Source organism: Pelophylax lessonae, assembly GCF_965119305.1.
Source record: "Pelophylax lessonae genome assembly, chromosome: 3".
In the NCBI taxonomy this organism is placed as follows: Eukaryota; Metazoa; Chordata; class Amphibia; order Anura; family Ranidae; genus Pelophylax; species Pelophylax lessonae.
Genome location: NC_138770.1, coordinates 473,069,880 through 473,091,709, shown reverse-complemented (window position 1 = coordinate 473,091,709; position 21,830 = coordinate 473,069,880). Strand labels below are relative to the sequence as shown.

Sequence of the window (21,830 nt, the reverse complement as noted above, 5' to 3'; positions counted from 1 at the left end):
GAGCTAACGGGAGTATAAATATGTGGTGCCTGTAAGTATACTGCTGGAGGAGGTGGTATTGGAGTAAAATGGCTGAGACTAAGTGTACTTAATCATATGCAGGATTCCACTGTCACCTAAAAATAAGGGGAGGGAGAGTTACCCTTGGTAGTGAATTTCCAATAATGTGTTTAGGAGGGGTCAATAAGTAAAAAAACTTACAGGTCTATTTGTATGATTCCCACTTGCGTGTAATCAAATGCTCCTTATTGTGTGTAGGACCTGAAAAAAAGGGGGGTGGAGGTATCATGTAATGCTGGATCCTGTTTTTGCATTGTAACATTCAATATTCCACAGAAGAACTTATTAAAAGGTTGCCAACTTACTTGGTCCAGTTGGTGTGTACTGGGTAATGCATCCAGAGTCCTCCTTTTAAGTTTGAGGATGCCTGCATAGGAGAGTAAGAGCAATGGTGCTTCTTAGTATGGGGTATGAGCATATACAAATTATATGAATAGGCTAAGTAAAAGCCTATCAAGGGGTTGTTGCAGGATTAGAAAGTCCCTTACTTTGTCCAGGGGTTTACAGATAGGAGAGAAGTCCTGTGAGGTCCTGGGAATCCGTTAGCGTAGCAGCCTGCCTCGGATGCTCACTCCTCGCCGGCTGGTGAGGAATGGTGTCCATACATATCCCCGGCGTCTATTTATATGCATTGCGCATGCGCGGTACCGCGCTGCGCGATGCCAAGATGACCAGGGCTTCGGCCGGTAGCCGCAAACTGCGCATGCGCCGGACAGCTGCGGCACAGCCTGTCAGCTCCGGCTCATCTTGAGGGAGACGCCACCAACACGGACTAATAGACTGTGTAAACCCAGCGAGGCTGGGTTATTGACCACCGAGGTGGTACTGATAGAAACAACAGCTATAATAGCCCCTGAAGCCAGGGGCTTGCCGTGCCGGGCACAACTACTGTGGGGGACCCAGCGAGGCATCTTCCCCCCGGGGAGGGGGGGGGGTAGGGGGATAGTCCTCTTGCACTAGGATGCATGACATAGTACTATAATTATGCATATAAACAAATGATGTAAAAAGGAGTAAAGGCATGAATAATAAAAAGAAATGGAGAAGAGATTCCTAGTGTTTAGAACAGAGATCTGCACTATGAGAGGGGAGATTGTGGGTGCTGGAATGGTTGGGATTAAAATAGGGTTGGGGTCAGGCTCCTGCCCTATTCCTCCGCAGGGAGTGTGGGGATGTGGGGGAACCCCACATATTGCTGTGAAGCTATTAATCCATTTTCCCGGGGAAAAGCCCTCCAGGAAGAGATGGTAGCTCTCACAGTCATTCAGACCCGGGGGGATAGTCGCTTGGAGATGTTGAATCCAGTGCATTTCCCGCTGCAGCAGGACATTATCCCAATCCCCCCCCCCCCCCCTCGTAGGGGGATATGGACTCTATCAAGGGCCATGAAGGTCACTTTGGGCATTTTGTGGTTATGTGTCTTGGTGACATGACGTCCTAGGGGGAGATGGAAATTTCCTATGGTCATACTCTGGATGTGCTTATTCACTCTTCTGCCAAATTCCTGATGGGTTTTTACCCACGTAAAAAGCTCTGCATTGGCATTCCATGAGATATATGACTCCCCTAGTCTTGCAATTAGCAAAATGTTTCAGTTTAAAAATTTCACCATTAGGTAACTTCTTAATAGTGCATTTGCATATCACTTGGCACTGCATGCAGCTCCCGCATGGAAATGTGCCTTTGTCCTTGCACGGGTCTTGTCTTGACCGTTCTTTAAATTCGCTATGCACAAGGGAGTCGTGGATGGAGCCGGATTTTCTGTAGGTGATGGCTGGTGTATCGGGTACCAGGTCCTTGATGGTAGTATCTTGGGTGAGAATGGACCAGTTTTTCTCGAGGATTTTTTTTTACCTGGAGATGTTGATTAGTATATCTTAGGATGACTCTAGTATGTTCTTTCGCTACATCAATAGTCTTTTAAGGGGCTTTTTTAAAGAGTAAATCTTGATGGTCCAGGGTCCTGACTCGATTGAAAGCTCTTTTTAGGCAAGATTTAGTGTAACCTCGTTGAAGTAGACGTAAAGGCACTGTTTGAAATTTTGGTGAAACGCGTCGGGAAACCCCATGTTTCTCTACATCGGGAATAACCATACCTACCTTAAGTAATATGCAATCATGCGGCATAGCCGACACTGTTTGATATGTACAGTACCTATATAACAATATTTTTCCTTGTATATTTTTTCTCTGTGACACAATAAATTTTGTTTTATTTATAACACTTCTGCCTACACAATCCCACCTTTCTTTGGCTTGAGGAACCAACCACTTCCTAGCAATATCTACCGTCATAGCCCACCATCTTTTGGTCCTCATGCACACAGGACATTTTTACCAGAGGAAAAATCAGCTTAACCGCTTCAGGTCTGCCCTAGAGCAGTTTTACTGCCACAGGACAGCATCTGTGTGCTGGATCATGGCATATATATATATATATATATATATATATATATATATATATATATATACACAAGATCTCACAAAAGTGAGTACACCCCCCACAATTTTGTAAATGTTTTATTATATCTTTTCATGTGCCAACACTGAAGAAATTACACTTTGCTACAATGTAAAGTAGTACGTGTACAGCTTTTATAACAGTGTAAATTTGCTGTCCCCTTAAAATAACTCAGCACACAGCCATGGTCTCAGGTGTGAATGGGGAGCAGGTGTGATAAATTTGATAATACAACAAAACGTATGCGCTAAAATGAGGTAATCGACACCCTCAATAACAATGAAATCAATTATTTGAAGACAATAGTGGGACACCACAGAGAAAGCAGCCGATTTGACAGTGTCACCACATATCCAAATAATATTCAGAAACAAGAAAATCAGCGCTCTCCTCTTAAGATGAACCACTCTAATTCTTTCAATACAATAAAAACAATGGTTGAATCTGCAATCTGTATTTCTTAAAGGTCAGTTCACAATTGGAGATAGTATAAATCAGGATAAAATAAATCAAGTAATTCTTCCAATCTACATAAAAAACCTCAATAACAATTCAAAGGACGTAAAAGTATAGTGGATGAAAATGGATAAAGAATAAAATAAAAATAAAAATAAAACCGTATTTCAAATCGATGTGGAAAATTGTGAATAAAAAATGCATAAATGTTGATATCCAAATAAATACAAAAACGTGCTGATGTTCAATATAAATAAGTAAAGTGATCTGTGTCAGTGTAAGACATATGTAAATGTGCAGTTTGAAAACAATATTCAATGATCACAGACAACAATCGATGTTGAAATAAATCTAGAAGACAATGAATAGTAGTATTATTGATCAATGTGGTTAAAAATAAAATGAATCAATAACAAAGTGCAATGGTGCTACATAAAGTGCATAATGTCCATCATTCCTTTAAATAAAAAACTTGTGTATACAAGGTGACTAAAGTGCAGGGTGCTCAGGAAATTCCCAAAACGGAAGAAATCCGAGTGAGTAGACAGGGTGCATCCAAACTTCCACTTAAAGCCAAACAAATGTGCACAGGTGAGCACACCATCCAAAACCGAGTGCAGTGGCCGCTCACCTCCACAACACTCAGAATGAGCGTTTGTATGCAATGTATATTCACTCCTCTCCAATCTCTCAATCCTCAGCAAAGAATACGGTCTCCAATGCTTTAAACCCAGTATTGTAAACAGACATCAGGTAATCCCGGCTTAGATACAAATCTCTCTCCGTGCATCTATCAGGTGCTCAAGGAATAGAAACTCTCATAGTGTAGCATATCAGGGTATACGTTTATTGTACAAATGATACTAAACACTTACTAGACAATGGTGGTATGTCAGCAGAAAAGTAATACAGCAGCCGCCGATGCGGCGAGTTCCGATACTTCCGGTCTCGGTCGAGGACCGGAAGTGACTTCGACACGGCTCGTCCCTGACGCGTTGCGTTACAACAGCCCGTAGCTTTTTCAAAGGGGTAAAAATGTAAAGTAGTACGTGTACAGCTTTTATAACAGTGTAAATTTGCTGTCCCCTTAAAATAACTCAGCACACAGCCATGGTCTCAGGTGTGAATGGGGAGCAGGTGTGATAAATTTGATGTTATCGCTCTCACTTTCTCATACTGGTCACTGGAAGTTCAACATGGCACCTCATGACAAAGAAATTGAGCTGTAGCCCAGTGGCCAAGACCATACAGTGGTTTAACAGGACAGGTTCCACTCAGAACAGGCCTCACCATGGTCGACCAAAGAAGTTAAGTGCACATGCTCAGCATCATATCCAGAGGTTCTCTTTGGGAAACCGACGTATGAGTGGTGCCACCATTGCAGCAGAGGTTGAAGGGGTAGGGAGTCAGCCTGTCAGTGCTCAAACCACACGTCGCACACTGCATTAAATTGATCTGCATGGCTGTCATCCCGGAAGGAAGCCTCTTCTAAAGATGGTGCACAAGAAAGCCCGCAAATCGTTTGCTGAAGACAAGCAGACTGACATGGATTACTGGAACCATGTCCTGTGGTCTGATGAGATTAAGATGAACTTATTTGGTTCAGATGGTGTCAAGCATGTTTGGCGGCAACCAGGTGAGGAGTACAAAGACAAGTGTATCTTGCCTATAGTCAAGCATGGTGGTGGGAATGTCATGGTTTGGGGATGCATGAGTGCTGCCAGCACTACAGTTCATTGAGGGAACCATGAATGCCAACGTGTACTGTGACATACTGAAGCAGAGCATACAGTATATGTAAAAATCAGTGTTTTTTTTTTTTGTTTTTTTTTTGCTAGAAAATTACTTAGATTCCCCAAATATTTATTTATATATATACAGTGGGTACAGAAAGTATTCAGACCCCCTTAAATTTTTCACTCTTTGTTATATTGCAGCCATTTGCTAAAATCATTTAAGTTCATTCTTCTTCCTCATGAATGTACACATAGCACCCCATACTGACAGAAAAACACAGAATTGTTGACATTGTTGCAGATTTATTAAAAAAGAAAAACTGAAATATCACATGGTCCTAAGTATTCAGACCCTTTGCTGTGACACTCATATATTTAACTCAGGTGCTTTCCATTTCTTCTGATCATCCTTGAGATGGTTCTACACCTTCATTTGAGTCCAGCTGTGTTTGATTATACTGAGTCCAGCTGTGTTTGATTATACTGATTGGACTTGATTAGGAAAGCCACACACCTGTCTATGTAAGACCTTCCAGATCACAATGCATGTCAGAGCAAATGAGAATCATGAGGTCAAAGGAACTGCCTGAAGAGCTCAGAGACAGAATTGTGGCAAGGCACAGATCTGGCCAAGGTTACAAAAAGATTTCTGCTGCACTTAAGGTTCCTCAAATGGAAGACGTTTGGGACGACCAGAACCCTTCCTAGAGCTGGCCGTCCGGCCAAACTGAGCTCTGAGCTATCGGGGGAGAAGAGCCTTGGTGAGAGAGGTAAAGAAGAACCCAAAGATCACTGTGGCTGAGCTCCAGAGATGCAGTCAGGAGATGGGAGAAAGTCGTAGAAAGTCAACCATCACTGCAGCCCTCTACCAGTCGGGGCTTTATGGCAGAGTGGCCCGACGGAAGCCTCTCCTCAGTGTAAGACACATGAAAGCCCGCATGGAGTTTGCTAAAAAACACCTGAAGGACTCCAAGATGGTGAGAAATAAGATTCTCTGGTCTGATGAGACCAAAATAGAACTTTTTGGCCTTAATTCTAAGCGGTATGTGTGGAGAAAACCAGGCACTGCTCATCACCTGTCCAATACAGTCCCAACAGTGAAGCATGGTGGTGGCAGCATCATGCTGTGGGGGTGTTTTTCAGCTGCAGGGACAGGACGACTGGTTGCAATCGAGGGAAAGATGAATGCGGCCAAGTACACTGATATCCTGGACAAAAACCTTCTCCAGAGTGCTCTGGACCTCAGACTGGGCCGAAGGTTTACCTTCCAACAAGACAATGACCCTAAGCACACAGCTAAAATAACGAAGGAGTGACTTCACAACAACTCCGCGACTGTTCTTGAATGGCCCAGCCAGAGCCCTGACTTAAACCCAAGTGAGCATCTCTGGAGAGACCTAAAAATGGCTGTCCACCAACGTTTACCATCCAACCTGACAGAACTGGAGAGGATCTGCAAGGAGGAATGGCAGAGGATCCCCAAATCCAGGTGTGAAAGACTTGTTGCATCTTTCCCCAAAAGACTCCTGGCTGTATTAGATCAAAAGGGGGCTTCTACTAAATACTGAGCAAAGGGTCTGAATACTTAGGACCATGTGATATTTCAGTTTTTCTTTTTTAATAAATCTGCAACAATGTCAACAATTCTGTGTTTTTCTGTCAGTATGGGGTGCTATGTGTACATTCATGAGGAAGAAGAATGAACCTAAATGATTTTAGCAAATGGCTGCAATATAACAGAGTGAAAAATTTAAGGGGGTCTGAATACTTTCCGTACCCACTGTATGTATATATATATATATATATATATATATAAATATACAGTATATATTTTTTTTTTCTTGCAGGGAACGCTAAAGAATAAAATGACAATCGTTGCAATTTGTCACACCAGCAGTTTTTCAATTTTTTGGAAAACATACACTTTAAAAAATAGCAAAATGAAAAAAAAAAAAAAATTATTTTTTTGTAAAATATGAAAGTTGACATTGCGTCAAGTAAATAGATACTCCAACATGTCATACTTTAAAATGATTGTACTGAAAAATCTCCAATGGTCACACTTTTCAATATTTCTACAGGTTTAGAGTTAGAGAGGAGGTCTAGTGCTAGAATTATTACTCTCGCTCTGACGTTCACGATGATCTCTAACATGTGCGGTTTGAACACCGTTTACATATGTAGGCGTGACCTACATATGTGTTCACCACTGCGTGGGGGGACAGGGGCGCTTTCTTTTTTTTTATTATTATTTATTTCATTAAGTTTTATTTTTTTTTATTTTTGCACTTTCCCTTGAAAACTTTTTTCTCTATTGTTCATTGTTAGACGCAGCTTCATATCTTCTTGACCATTAGGTTATGCTGCCTCCCACAGGAGTAGGACACTAGGCAGGAAAAAGCTTTACCATGCCTATAGGGCAGTCCCTGCAGGCATAACCCCACACACTCTGCTACAGCCCTCAGTTTGTTTCTGCCTAGTTTAGGAATAGGACTTAGTTCCCTGCTGGGACTTCAGTCTTAGCTGTTAATTTTTGGGAACCTTTTATGTAATTTAGTAGAGTTCCTGGAGAACTACAATCAACAGTCGGCTGGGTTTTGGACTGGATATTCTAGATCCTTAAGGTCTCCCAGCCTGGCCAGCGAGTGTGCGCAGGTTATAGTCTAGCACTAGGCCTCGCCACGACAGAGCCCCATTGTATGGGGACTAGCCCTGAGTCGCAGCGTACCTCCTTGCTGGCAGCACCCCCACCCCGGGTGGGAAGTAGTCTGTTTGGAGCGGCACCCACCTGATATCGTCGTATGGTGAGTAAGTGTCCCCCCAATTTTCTCGCGGTCTCGGGGTGGACGTGGGCCCCGTCCATGGAATAGTCGGACCCTCAGGTATCCCTCGGTTTCCCTGGCCTCTCGGGTATACCAGGCCCCCCTCTGCTGTCCCCCCTCCCAAAGCAGGTTCCTACCTCTGGGGGGCAGAGATATTGCAGCCACTGCTGCTGTTCTGTGTGGGGGGGTTTCCTGGTGGGGTCTACATCTGGGCACCCTCCGATGCCTTTTGTCTGCTGACCCCCCCGGGGGGTCCTGGAGACCGCATGGTGTGCTGTGGGGACCATCATTTTGCTGTAGACTTTTTGCTCTGCATTAAAATTTTTCTTCATTTCAATGCATGTACAGCCATTTTTAGATAGTTCCCCATAGGAATGCAAGGGGCGGCCATTTTCTTATAGTCCACGATCGCTGGACAGCAAGGGGAGACACTAACAACTCTAGGCATGACCCAGGTGCTTTTCTATTTCCTGTATCAGAAGGTTCCTTCTGCTGCACATAACATTCCTGAAAGCCTCCTGATCGGTTTGGTTATGTTTTTGAGGTCCGTTGTAGGTATTCCTCACTCACACTGCTGACAGACTGTGTTAGGCTGGGACTGCTATACTGCTAGTGGAACTTTTTTAAAGTGACACTGCATCTTTTTATTTTCAGTATAAATGGAGTCCAAGGACAAGATTTCACCTACATACCCCCTCAGTACGGCTGTGGAACCCTCTGGATCGCAGCCCCTGTTGGCTTTTACAGCAGTTTTGGAGAGCCTGTTGTCAAAAGTGGATTTAGTGTTAAAAAGTAACGCTAGACGTAAGTGCCCTTTGCCTCTGTAATATCTTCAGATTCTGAGGCAGATATGGCCGCCGCAGATGCACCCCACCCTGGTGGCTCTGTGTCATCGCATTCTGATGGCGAAGAGAACATGTCCTCGTCAGCCGTCGCACGGGAAAGCGCATTGATGGAAGCACTTACAGTTTCAGTGCGAGAAACCTTGTATGCCACCTCTTGTGGTAGAGAATTCCACAATCTTGTAGCCCTAACAGTAAAGAACACCCCACGTTGCCTGAGGTTAAAACGCTTCTCCTCCAATCGCATTGTATGCCCTCTAGTCCTCATGCAATCCCTTCGACTGAATAGCTTTTTTTCTAAGCTGAGATCCCCAATGAGATATTTGTAAATTGCTATCATGTCCCCCCTCAGGCGTCTCTTCTCCAGGGAGAATAAATCAAGCGATTGCAGACGCTCTTCATAATTAAGGTCCTCCAATCCCCTAATCAGTTTAGTTGCCCTTCTCTGGACTCTCTCCAGCTCCAACACATCCATCCTGAGGACTGGTGACCAGAACTGGACAGAATACTCCAGATGTGTTCGGACCACAGTTTTATAAAGTGGAAGGATTATAGTCTTAGCTCTGGAATACATCCCTTTCTTTATGCATGCTAATATTCTGCTGGCTTTGGCAGCTGCCGCTTGACATTGCATGCTATTGCCTAATCTATCATCAACCAAGACTCCCAGATCTTTCTCCATTTTTGATTCCCCCAAGGGTTCCCCTCCTAACATGTATTGGGCTTTTATATTTCTAGTCCCCAAGTGCAAAACCTTACACTTCTCCACATTAAACCTCATTTGCCAAGTTGTTGCCCACTCCGTTATTTTGTCCAGGTCATTCTGTAGGATATCTGCTTCATGCTGTGCAGTTATTGCCCTGGCCAATTTTGTGTCATCTGCAAAAACTGATATATCGAACTCCTGATCCCGACCTCAATGCTGTTTATGAATAAATTGAACAAGGTTGGTCCCAGGACTGAGCCTTGGGGGACCCCGCTTACTACCTCAGACCAGTCTGAGTATGCGCTGTTTATTACCACCCTTTGGACGCGCCCTTTTTAGCCAGTTCCGTATCCAAGAGCAAACCCTGCTGTCGATACCTGCAGACCTTATTTTATAAATTAAGCGCTTATGGGGAACTGTATCAAACGCCTTAGCGAAATCCAAGTACACCACATCCACTGGTCTGCCCCTATCTAGCTCACAGCTCACCTCCTTGTAGAATGTTAAGAGATTGGTTTGACAAGAACGCCCATTTGTAAACCCGTGCTGATTACTGCTGATGATGTTGTCTTTAGTAAACTCTACTAAATAGTCCCTTATCATCCCCTCCAGAAGTTTACATACTATTGATGTCAAACTGACAGGCCTATAATTTCCCGGTATATGCCTCTGACCCTTTTTGAATATCAGAATCGCGTTCGCTTTCCTCCAATCCCCTGGTACATCTCCTGTCCTAATACTGTCAGCAAACATCAGGAACAGTGGTCTAGATATAACCTTACTGAGTTCCTTGAATACTCTCGGATGTACGCCATCCGGGCCCGGTGATTTGTTTGTGTTAAGTTTATCCAGCCTTTCCCTGATTTCACCCTCTGTTAGCCATAGTAGCAAGTCCTGTGTATTACTACTAACCATACAGTCATGGTCAATGTACCCCTCCGTTTCCTGTGTAAAGACTGTCGTGAAAAAAGCATTCAGCACGGTTGCTTTTTCAGTGTCCTCTGTAACCATCCTCCCATCATCGTTAATTATGTGTGCAATATGCTCTGCCCTAGTTTTTTTTGCTGTTGATATATTTAAAGAATTTCTTTGTTTTTTTTTTTACTATCCTCCGCTATTTGTCTCTCAAAGTTGATTTTAGCCATCTTAATTTCGTGTTTACTTTTCTTATTTGCCTCCTTGTATTGCTCGAAAGCCAATACTATGCCCTCTGCTTTATATTTCTTGAAGGCCAATTTTTTTCCCCTAATAAGTTTTTTAACGCTACAGTTTAGCCATCCAGGTTTGGCTTTGTCTCTTCTAAATTTATTTCCCATAGGAATGCACTGCAAGATGCATTTGCTTAATATGTTCCTAAAGCATTCCCATTTTTCCTCTGTGGTCAGTGATCCCAGGGTTTGGTCCCAGTTTACCCTTTCCATCAATGAGTACAATTTTGGAAAGTTTGCCCTTCTGAAGTTTAGGGTTCTTATGTTCCCCACTTGCCTTGTTATATTGTTATTTACACTAAATGTGATCATCCTGTGATCGCTAGAGCCCAGGTAGTCCTGGACTCCTACCTCCGAGATTAGGTCTGGGTCATTAGTGATCAATAGATCCAGGACTGCGTTTTCCCTAGTCGGAGAGTCCACCAACTGTGACATGTAATTATCCTGTAAGGTTTCCGTGAATAGACTGGCCTTCTGTGAGTGTGTAGTCCCCTCTTCCCAGTCAATGTCGGGATAATTGAAGTCCCCCAATATGAGGACTGATCCCAGTTTTGCCACTTTACCCAATAGTGCTAAAAATTCCAGCTCTACCTCCTCCCCTTGTTTAGGTGTCCTATAGCAAACCCCCACAATTACTTTTCCCTTTTCTCCTTCCCTATGGAGTTCTACCCACACAGATTCTAAATCCATGCTCATCCCTTCCGTAATGTCACTCCTCTCTATCACCCTTACATTGTTCTTGACATAGAGACATACCCCCCCTCTTTTTCCTACCCTGTCCTTCCGGAAAACCGAATATCCTTTGATATTGGCCAGCCAGTCATGTGAGGGGTCAAACCAAGTCTCCGTTATTCCCACAAGGTCTATGTCATCCTCATGTACTAACATTTCCAACTCATCCATTTTATTAGCTAGGCTCCTGGCATTAGTATATACCCCTCTTAGTTTTACAGAAGTTAAACGGGATTGGTGGTTATGTTTATTCCTGTTTGGTCTGAGGATTTCCCGCAAAGACCTACCAATTGACGTTATGGACCTACTGTCGCTGCTGACTCTACAACTGCCTTCAGTCCTTTGCTCCCTCCTGACTGACTCTACTTCTGAGCCCTCCCCCCCGTCTCCTAGTTTAAAAGCCCCTCCAACTTGGTGGCCATCTTTCTCCCCAAAAGAGCTGTACCGTCCCCATTAAGCGTGCTCAATATTGAAACCAATATTTGTGACCACCCTGGTGTCACAGACTGTCAATGAATGGGTGAAATTACTTAAAGGTGTCATGGAAACCAAACAGCTCTCCCCGGTGGCCGATTAAGCTTATGGATCAAATGGCTCAAGCCCTGCTATATATATGTGATGAGTCACTGGATGCAGCTCCCCTGGTGGCCAGAGTGTCTGCTGTGGGGATTGCTATTAGATGCATGGTGTGGTTAAAGAGCCAGTTTGCGGACCAGGCTTCCAAAAAAAGCTCTTTCTGGCCTTCCATTTACGGGGGAGAGGTTGTTTGGATCCTCCCTAGATGAGCTGATCAAAGGCCTTACGGGTGGGAAGAGTACTCTTCTCCCTCAATCCTCTAAGGGCAAGGCACCACATACTAGACCGTGGCCTTCTTTTACTGCTCATAGGCGGCTTTTTCGTGCCTCCGGGTCGCAGGAAAAAGGAAAGCCATTCAGGTCTTCTGGGGGTTCCAAGAAGACATGGTCAGGTAAACCGAAGACAGGCCAATCTGGATCTGCAGACAAATCCTTGTCTGCATAAGGGGGCACCCTCACCCATTTCTGGGGTGGGGGGACGTCTTTTCTTCTTTCCGGAACCATGGACTTCCTTGTTTCAGGACCAATGGGTTCATGAACTGATCCGATCAGGCTACAAGATCGAGTTCCGGTCTCGACCGTCGGACAGGTTCTTACCGTCCAATCAGCACCTATCTCCAGACCATTTAAGGGATCTAAGAGAGGCGGTACAAGATCTGCTGTCGCAAGGGGAGATTGTGCCAGTTCCCTCTCAGGAACGCTTTTAAGGGTTTTATTCAAACTTGTTTACTGTGCCCAGGAAGGAAGGCAAAGTGCGCCCAATCTTGGACCTCAAGGTTCTAAACCGCTTTGTTGTGGGTACAGAAGTTTTGAATGGAGTCCATTAGCACGGTAGTGGTGTCCCTACAACAGGAAGACTTTTTGGCCTCCATAGCTATCAAGGACGCATATCTACACATCCCTATCTATGCTGGACACCAGCGTGTTCTTCGCTTCGCTATAGGAGAGGAGCATTATCAATTTGCAGCGTTACCGTTTGGTCTCGCCTTCGCCTCCACGGTCTTTACCAAGGTGCTTGCCCTGGTGTTGGCATTACTGCGCCAACGGGGGGATTTAGGTACTGCGGTACCTGGACGATCTCCTATTGAGGGGGGACTCTCCCTCAGCCCTGTTGGGCAACTTGACGATCACTGTGCAAACACTGCAAGAGTTCGGTTGGAACATCAATTTAATGAGACTGGATTATCTGGGCCTGACTCTGGATTCCACTTTGGCGAGGGCCTTTCTTCCCCCGCACAAGTTGCAACAGTTGCAGGGGGCGATCCGGTTGCATGCGGGCCTTGGGTCTGATGGTATTAACCTTCGAGGCGGTTCTATTTGCTCAGTTCCACATGAGACCCTTACAAAGGGAGATTCTCGTAAAGTGGAACAAGGATCCAAAATCCTTGGACACTTTGATTCAGTTGAGCCGCAACAAAAAGTCTGCTCTTCTATAATTGTTTCACTTGTCAGCACTATGCCAAGACAAGTCCTTCCTTCCATTGTATTAGATGGTGGCAACCACGGGCATCAGCCTGTTAGGCTGGGGAAGCTCTGCGCCCAGGGATCCTGGACAGTGGAAGAGTCCAAGCTGTCGACAAATATTTTGGAGCTCAGAGCGATAAAGCTTTGCCTGAGTCATTGGACAACTCGTCTGCAAGGTTGTCCGGTCCAGATTCAATCAGACAATGCCATGGCCGTGGCATACATCAATCATCAAGGGGGCACCAAGAGTGTCTTGGTGGCCCTGGAGGTGGCCGAGATCCTGGATTGGGCAGAAAAGTTTGTTCCAGCTCTCTGCTGTGCACATCCCAGGTGTGGAGAAGTGGCAGGCGGATTACCAGAATCATCAGGTGTTGGATCAGGGGGAGTGGTCCTTGCACCCGGAGGTGTTTCACCTCCTATGTGTCTGGTGGGGGACACCTAATGTCGCTGGCTGAAAAAAACAATACCAGGGTTATGGCATATTGCTGTAGTTATGATGACACCAAGCTATGCAGTGAAATAAAGTTCTTACAGGATGTCTCCAACTTACAAGCCAACCTCAATGCACTGTTCAATTGTGCAACTATGTGGCAAATGGGGTTTAATGTAGATAAATGTAAAGTTATGCACTTAGGAGCTAAGAATATGCATGCATCATACATACTAGGGGGAGTAAAACTGGGGGTATCAATGTTGGAGAAGAATCTGGGTGTTCTGGTAGATCATAAGCTTAAAGTGTTACTAAACCCAGGACCCTGCATTCACTGTATCTGGTCTCCCACAGTACACAAAACATGGAAATGCAATTATTTTAGTAAATACAGTGCCCTGCGAAAGTATTCAGGCCCCCTTGTACTTTTCGACATTTTGCCACATTTCAGGCTTCAAACATAAAGATATAAAACTGTAATTTTTTGTGAAGAATCAACAACAAGTGGGACACAATCATGAAGTAGAACGAAATTTATTGGATATTTCAAACTTTTTTAACAAATAAAAAAACGAAAAATTGGGCGTGCCAAATTATTCAGCCCCCTTAAGTTAATACTTTGTAGTGCCACCTTTTGCTGCGATTACAGCTTCAAGTCGCTTGGGGTATGTCTCTATCAGTTTTACACATCGAGAGACTTAAATTTTTGCCCATTCCTCCTTGCAAAACAGCTCGAGCTCAGTGAGGTTGGATGGAGAGCGTTTGTGAACAGCAGTTTTCAGTTCTTTCCACAGATTCTCGATTGGATTCAGTTCTGGACTTTGACTTGGCCATTCTAACACCTGGATATGTTTATTTGTGAACCATTCCATTGTAGATGTGGCTTTATGTTTTGTATCATTGTCTTGTTGGAAGACAAATCTCCGTCCCAGTCTCAGGTCTTTTGCAGACTCCATCAGGTTTTCTTCCAGAATGGTCCTGTATTTGGCTCCATCCATCTTCCCATCAATTTTAACCATCTTCCTTGTCCCTGCTGAAGAAAAGCAGGCCCAAACCATGATGCTGCCACCACCATGTTTGACAGTGGGGATGGTGTGTTCAGGGTGATGAGCTGTGTTGCTTTTACGCCAAACATTACGTTTTGCATTGTTGCCAAAAAGTTAGATTTTGGTTTCATCTGACCAGAGCACATTCTTCCACATGTTTGGTGTGTCTCCCAGGTGGCTTGTGGCAAACTTTAAACAACACTTTTTTATGGATATCTTTAAGAAATGGCTTTCTTCTTGCCACTCTTCCATAAAGGCCAGATTTGTGCATTATACTACTGATTGTTGTCCTATGGACAGAGTCTCCCACCTCAGCTGTAGATCTCTGCAGTTCATCCAGAGTGATCATGGGCCTCTTGGCTGCATCTCTGATCAGTCTTCTCCTTGTATGAGCTGAAAGTTTAGAGGGACGGCCAGGTCTTCGTAGATTTGCAGTGGTCTGATACTCCTTCCATTTCAATATTATCGCTTGCACAGTGCTCCTTGGGATGTTTAAAGCTTGGGAAATCTTTTTGTATCCAAATCCGGCTTTAAACTTCTCCACAACAGTATCTCGGACCTGCCTGGTGTGTTCCTTGTTCTTCATGATGCTCTACGCTTTAAATAGACCTCTGAGACTATCACAGTGCAGGTGCATTTATACGGAGACTTGATTACACACAGGTGGATTCTATTTATCATCATTAGTCATTTAGGTCAACATTGGATCATTCAGAGATCCTCACTGAACTCCTGGAGAGAGTTTGCTGCACTGAAAGTAAAGGGGCTGAATAATTTGTCACGCCCAATTTTTCAGTTTTTTATTTGTTAACAAAGTTTGAAATATCCAATAAATTTCATTCCACTTCATGATTGTGTCCCACTTGTTGTTGATTCTTCACAAAAAATTACAGTTTTACGTATATCTTTGTTTGAAGCCTGAAATGTGGCAAAAGGTCGCAAAGTTCAAGGGGGCTGAATACTTTCGCAAGGCACTGTATAAACTGCTAAATACCTTTTCTCATCAGCAAGAGTTTTCTGACTATCCTAAAAGGCTGCAAGACCCCTTATCCATTGTCTAGACAGTGCTGATTGGCCCTGTGCTGATCACATGCACCCTTTCAATAAAAAACAAAAAAAAAAAACCCTCTCTAGCAAAACTAAGCCTGTGCAGTCTGACTCCATAGACCCAGTGTTATCAGGAAGTTATTAGGGGATATTGGAAGAAGGGGAGGATCAGAGAAGACAGGATCAAACAGCCTTTTTACACAATGCGGAGGATAAATCTCTTAGGTGCCACAGTGAGTATAAAAAGCATGCTATACTGCATATACAAACTGATTTTACTGTTGTGGGTTTAGTAACACTTTAATAATAGCATGCAATGCCAAGCCGCGGTTTCCAAAGTGAGAAAAATCCTTTCTTGTATTAAGAGAGGTTTAGAATCCAGAGAGAGAGACATCATTTTGCCCTTTACAATTTATTAGTAAGACCTCATCTAGAATATGCAATTCAGTTTTGGGCACCAGTTCACAAAAAGGATATAGGGGAACTGGAGAAGTGCAAAGAAGGGCAACCAAACTGGTAAGAGGCATGGAGGAGCTCCGCTATGGGGAAAGATTAGAGGAAGTGAATGCATTCTCTCTTGAGAAGAGATTAAGGGGGATATGATCAACATGTACAAATAAGTGGTCTATATAGTGAACATGGTGTTGAGTTATTCACTTTAAGGTCATCACAGCGGACAAGGGGGCACTCTTCACATCTGAGTTGTAAAAATGTGGAATACACTCCCTCAAGAGCTGGTTCTGTCTAGCTCACTAGATTGTTTTAAAAAAGACCTGAATTCTTTCCTAAATGTACATAACATTACTCATTTTTATAGATAAAGTTAATCCAGGGATCGCCTGATTGCCTCTTCGGGAATTTGTTTCCCCTGTTGGAGCAAATTTGATCATGCTTTGCTGGGATTTATTGCCTTCCTCTGGATCAACTGTGGGTATGGGATTGTAAAAAAAATATATATATTATTTGTTTTGTTTTGTTTTCCCCTTTTTATTAGTAGAACTAGATGGACTTTGTGTCTTTTTTAACCAGACTAACTATATAACTTATAACCTCAGTATTCTACTGCCAATCGAGGACATCTTTTGTCTATGGTCCGGTTGGTTAAACCATTCATTTATTATTTCTATAAAGCTTCTAGTAAGATCTAACAGCTCATTGCCTTGTGCTATGTTGCATTTTTTGGATCAGTTACCCTTGGTATGTACCTTAACCACTTAAGCCCCAGAAGATTTTACCCCCTTCCTGACCAGGGGGTATTTTGCGATTCGGCACTGCGTGATATTAATGGACAATTGCGCGGTCGTGCGACGCTGTACGAATTTGACGTCCTTTTTTTCCCACAAATAGAGATTTCTTTTGGTGGTATTTGATCACCTGTGCAATTTTTTGATCATGCGCTATAATCAAAAAAAGAGCAACAATTTTCAAAAATAACAGTATTTTTTAAATTTTTTTATATGAAATTCCCCCCCAAAAAAATGTAAAAATCAAAATTTTTTTAAATTTTTGGCCAATTTGTTTTCTGCTACCTATGTTTGGTAAAAAAAAATCACAATAAGCGTATTTTGATTGGTTTGCGCAAAAGTTATTGCGTTTACTAACTAAGGGAAAGATTTTTGTCATTTTTGTTGTTTTATTTTTAACGAGTAATGGCGGCGATCTGCGATTTTTTTTTTTTTGCGGGACTGCGATATTGCGGCGGACAGATCGAACCCTTGACTGACATTTGACACTTATGGGGGTACCAGTGACATTACTACAGTAATCAGTGCTATATATATGCACTGTTACTGTAAAAATGACACTGGCAGGGAAGGGGTTAACTTTATTAAAGAAGGAGGGGTTAAGTGTGTCCCTAGGGGCGTGTTTCTAACTGTGCAGGGATTTGGCTGTGTGTGTAACAGCACAGATCAACGGTCCTACATAGCAGGACCGTTAGATCTGTGCTTTTACACAGGGAAGAATGACAGGCGGCTTTGTTTAAATTAGCCGCCTGCCTTTCTCCCTTAACAGCAGACGATCGCGAGTGACTGGCGGACATCGGGTCCGCCGGTCACACGCACGGAGTTGTCCGTGAACAAGCTGAGGCAGGAGCGCTCCTCCAGCGGCGCCCGCTCGCCCGCTATTGGCTCCCAGGCTAGTGACGTACCGGTACGTCACTTTGCCTGGCCGGGGCTGACCGCCGCAGTATATGTACTTGCGGCGGTCGGCAACCGGTTAAGGACCATACCTAGACTCCACTATGGGGCTGCCTGTAATATTTGCTTTGGGCACTGGATCTTGTCACAGTTTAGCCTGTAGTTTCCTGTCTGTGTAATTTTTACCTCCTTCCTGCAGTGCAGGGACCCTGGTGAAGAAGCAAGCTGGGGCTTAGACTCTGCGCCCTGGGAAACCCCAGGTAGCATTCTACAAGGGCTCCTTACCACAGAAACCCAACCTGACCTCGGCATAGGTTCCTTTCTTTTTATAACACCTTTTACAGTGTTTTGCACAATATACTTGTTTATAGATGGTATGGATTTTGAGGGTAACCCCCATGCCAAACTCTTTTAAAAATGGTGTGGTGTCCCCTCGAAAATCCATACAGGACCCTAATCCCTAATCCGAGCATACAGCCCTGCAGGTCAGAAAAGGGGGGGGGGGTACGAGCAAACCCCCCTCTTCCCCATCCTGAACCATACCAGGCCACATGCCCTCCACACGGGGAGTTCTTTGATGGAGACAAGGGCCTCTTCGCCACAACGCTGGTTGGTGGTTGTGGGGGTCTGCAGATGGGATGCTTACCGAATCTGGAAGCCCTCTTTAAGAAGGGTGCCCCCAGATCCCAGCCCCCCCCCATTTGAATGAGTATGGTGTACATAGTATCCCTACTCATTCTCCCCAAAAAAAACAAAAAAAAAAGCTCAGCTCCTGGCATCTGACAGCTACGGCCGGCTCCTGCCACTAAATTAACTAAGGGGTGATGTCACTGGGCAGCCCCTTGTGATTTCACTGACCCAGCATGCCCACCCGGTTTTTTTAAACATGTCTCATTTGCTTCTCTCTTGCACCTCAAAACAATAGGATCTAAAGTCTATGATCACCTGTGGTCTGATTTTTGCAATGCTAAGATAAGTAAATTAGACTAAATGAGGTTATGCTAGTTATTTTTATCTGTTTTATATTTTTTAGAGCAGTGATATTAAACATGATCCACACAAATTGAACCATACAATTCTCTATTACCCTTGCTTTAAAAGTTGGAGTATTTTTTTTTAGGTCATATCTCCTCTTTCCTTAGTACAGGATCAGCATAAGAAATAAGAGTGCTTCCAGGCCCAGTGTGATGTAAATGCAGTATATTTTCTTAAACCCATGTTTAAGAAAATATTTTTCTTTTGAGATTGTGAGTCTAAATTACATTTTAACATTTTCATCATAATATGTTTTGAATATTTATTTTCTTGTTTTTAGGATGGCCCTTTCAATGATTCATGTATATATAACAGATTTTTTAGATTTTCTGATAAATCCACATTGCATGCTGTAGCACATATATATTTTCTTAAAGTATATTTTGACATTGCAGTCCAGAAGATGAATCATCCACCTCATCCAGTGATGAAGATGATGACAAAGCTAAAACTGGAGACAAGCTTCTGGGAAAGGTTGTCTGTGCTTCCTTGAGCACCGAAGAAAAAATAAACCTGTGGGTTCCTGCACTGGTATGTTTTTTTTGTATTCTTTGTTTAACGTTTTTAGCTCTAAGAAGACAAATCAAACAAATATAGGAAACGTCCTTGAAATAAAGGTGATGTAGAATCTTTGAGATGAGAGGCTTGATTAACGGAAAAAGCTACAGAAAACAGACATTTAAATATTCCCTACCTTTTCTCTTTCATTCATTGACGGACACAGCTCCTGGTATTCATTGGCATATTATTGGTTATACTGCCCCCTACAGGAGTAGGATACTAGGCAGAAAAGATTTCTGGCTACACCCATGGGCAGTCTCAGGGGGGTATACTCACTCTCTCTGCTATAGCCGCTCAGTTTTTTTCTGCCTTGTCAGGAGTAAGGACCTAGTTCCTTGCTGGGATCTTTGGTCCTGGCAAAGTTTTTTTATTTTTAGACAAATTTTTTCTCCTGGATTTTTCCTGTGAAATCTACAATCAACTGCCGGACTGGGCGACAGGTTGGATAATCTAGATCCATTGGTCACCCCAGTCTGCCCAGCAACCATGCGCAGACCTCATCTCCACGCTAGGTCGGCCGCGACATAGCCCCATTCGACGGGGGCTGGCCTGCGAGTTAAACCCCTCGCGAGGTCGCATACGACCTGTTCTTGGCCCGAGTCGCAGCGTTCCTCCTGGCCGACAGCCCCCCATTTCGATGGAGAGGGGTTGTGTCTGGAGCGAGCTTACCTGGTTCCTGGTATGGTGAGTAGCTGTCCTACGTCTCCCCCTGGAGGGTTTTGGGGTGGACATGGGCCCCTCCTTGGGACAGTCGGACCCCTGGGTTTCCCCCCTTTGCCGAGTTCTTCACCTGTCCTCTGCCTCCCCTTCCCCTCCACATACGCTGGGGCTGTTTGGGTAGTCTGGCCACTGTTCCTGGAGTATGGGCAGCTCTCTTACTAGCGATGGGGCCAGGGGGGTTCTCCGCTGGCGACTGGACTATCGACTGTGCGGGGGGGGGATGTACCTGGTAGGGGCTCCTGCCAGGGCCCCCACATCCTGCCTGTAACTGTCCTTGAGGCCTGGTCTCCCTCCTGGGTCCCTGTATGTCTCATGGCCGCCATTTTGTTGTAGCCTGTGTATTCCTATACGCTGTGGCCATGTTTGTGTAGTCTGGTGGCCATTTTGCTGTGGTTTGCCTTGAAAATAGCAGCAGCCATGACAGTGGAGCCCTGTGGGGATTTCGGCAGTGTTGGCCTCTCCTCATCCCCTGATGCTGACTCCTGGATGATTTTACTTCCTGATCACCACATGTGTAGTGCATTATCCTGGTGGCTGCAGGCACTTGTTTCTGCGGTAGGTGAGTCTGGTGGGGTTGTCTCCCTCTGCTGATGATCGCTTGGTACTTTGTGCCTTGCAACCAGGTGGTGCTGCAAGCGTGGTTGGGGTTGTCCCTTAGCAGTGTTTTACACATTTTCTGGGGTCCCCCTGGTGACTCATGGAGTCTTTGAAGCAGATTTTTCCACCTGATCCCATCTTTGAGGCTGTGTGTACGTCCGGGTCCCAATCATCCATCCATGCATTTACAGTGATCCTGGAGACCCTTGTGTCCCAGGTGGGGGTGGCTTTCGGGTGACTGGCTAGCAAAAAACGCCACCCGCCTTCCCCTGCCTCATCTTTCTCATCAGATCCTGAATGTGATTCGGCCACCACAGACAGGGTCACCCTGCTGGGTCTGCAACCACGCGCCTGGAATCCTCTGATAGTGAGGATGAATCTTCCAAGTCTTCCAAGGTGCTGGTGGATTCACTGATTGTATCTGTGTGTGAGACCCTAAAGATAGAGGACACAGCTGAAGCTGCAACGGAGGCACAGGTACACTTTGGCACTCACAAGCCTTCCAGGGCGCCAAAGGTGTTTCCTTTCCCTGCCTATTTTGGCAAAATTGTCGCTAAAGAGTAGGGACAACAAAAGCATCCCTGTGGGGTTCCGAAGCGCTTTACTAGACGTTACCTTTATGAGGAGTCCCCTCTTAAGAAGTGGACTGTGCCACTAGTGCCGGACCTTCTGGTTTCCAGATTAAACAAAGCAACCATGATTCCGGTTGAAGAGTCTCCAGCCTTTAAGCATCCGGCTGACTAGAAGGCGAAGGCTGTGGTCGCAATATGTACACTGGCTGCTTCGGCAATGAGACCAGTATTCACCATTGTCCTAGTGTCACAAACTCTGACCAAGTGGGCTAAGCTTTTATGCCGTGACCTGGAGGGGGAACAGCTCCCCCCTGCCTTTGCTGAGCTGGCGGACCAGCTGGTCCAGGGGCTGCAGCTTCTCTGTGATGCCTCTTTGGAAGCCACGCGCCTCTGTTTTGGCAGTGGTCCTTCAGCGTGTCTTTTGGCTCAAGTGCTGGTCTGCGGATCAGACTTCAAAAAAGGCCTTGACTGATCTTCCTTTTCAAAAAGATCGCCTGTTTGGAGCTACCCTGGATGACATCATCCAAGGTCTCACACGGGGAAAGAGTACCTTTCTTCCGCAGGCTAATAAGGGCAAGGAACCTTGTCATAGACATGGGCCTTTCTTCTCAGCTCATAAGAA

The 21,830-nt window shown here is 44.6% G+C and overlaps 1 protein-coding gene across 1 annotated transcript in view; it reads left to right on the top strand.

Annotated features, from left to right (window-relative positions):
- The window catches only part of ARID4B (AT-rich interaction domain 4B), a gene marked incomplete at its 3' end in the record, with an annotated part of 1,242,797 nt that overhangs the window by 595,525 nt on the left and 625,442 nt on the right, over positions 1-21,830 (top strand). Inside the window, 1 exon segment of the mRNA XM_082250934.1 lies at positions 19,154-19,289. Coding sequence (XP_082107060.1) covers positions 19,154-19,289 — 136 coding nt within the window.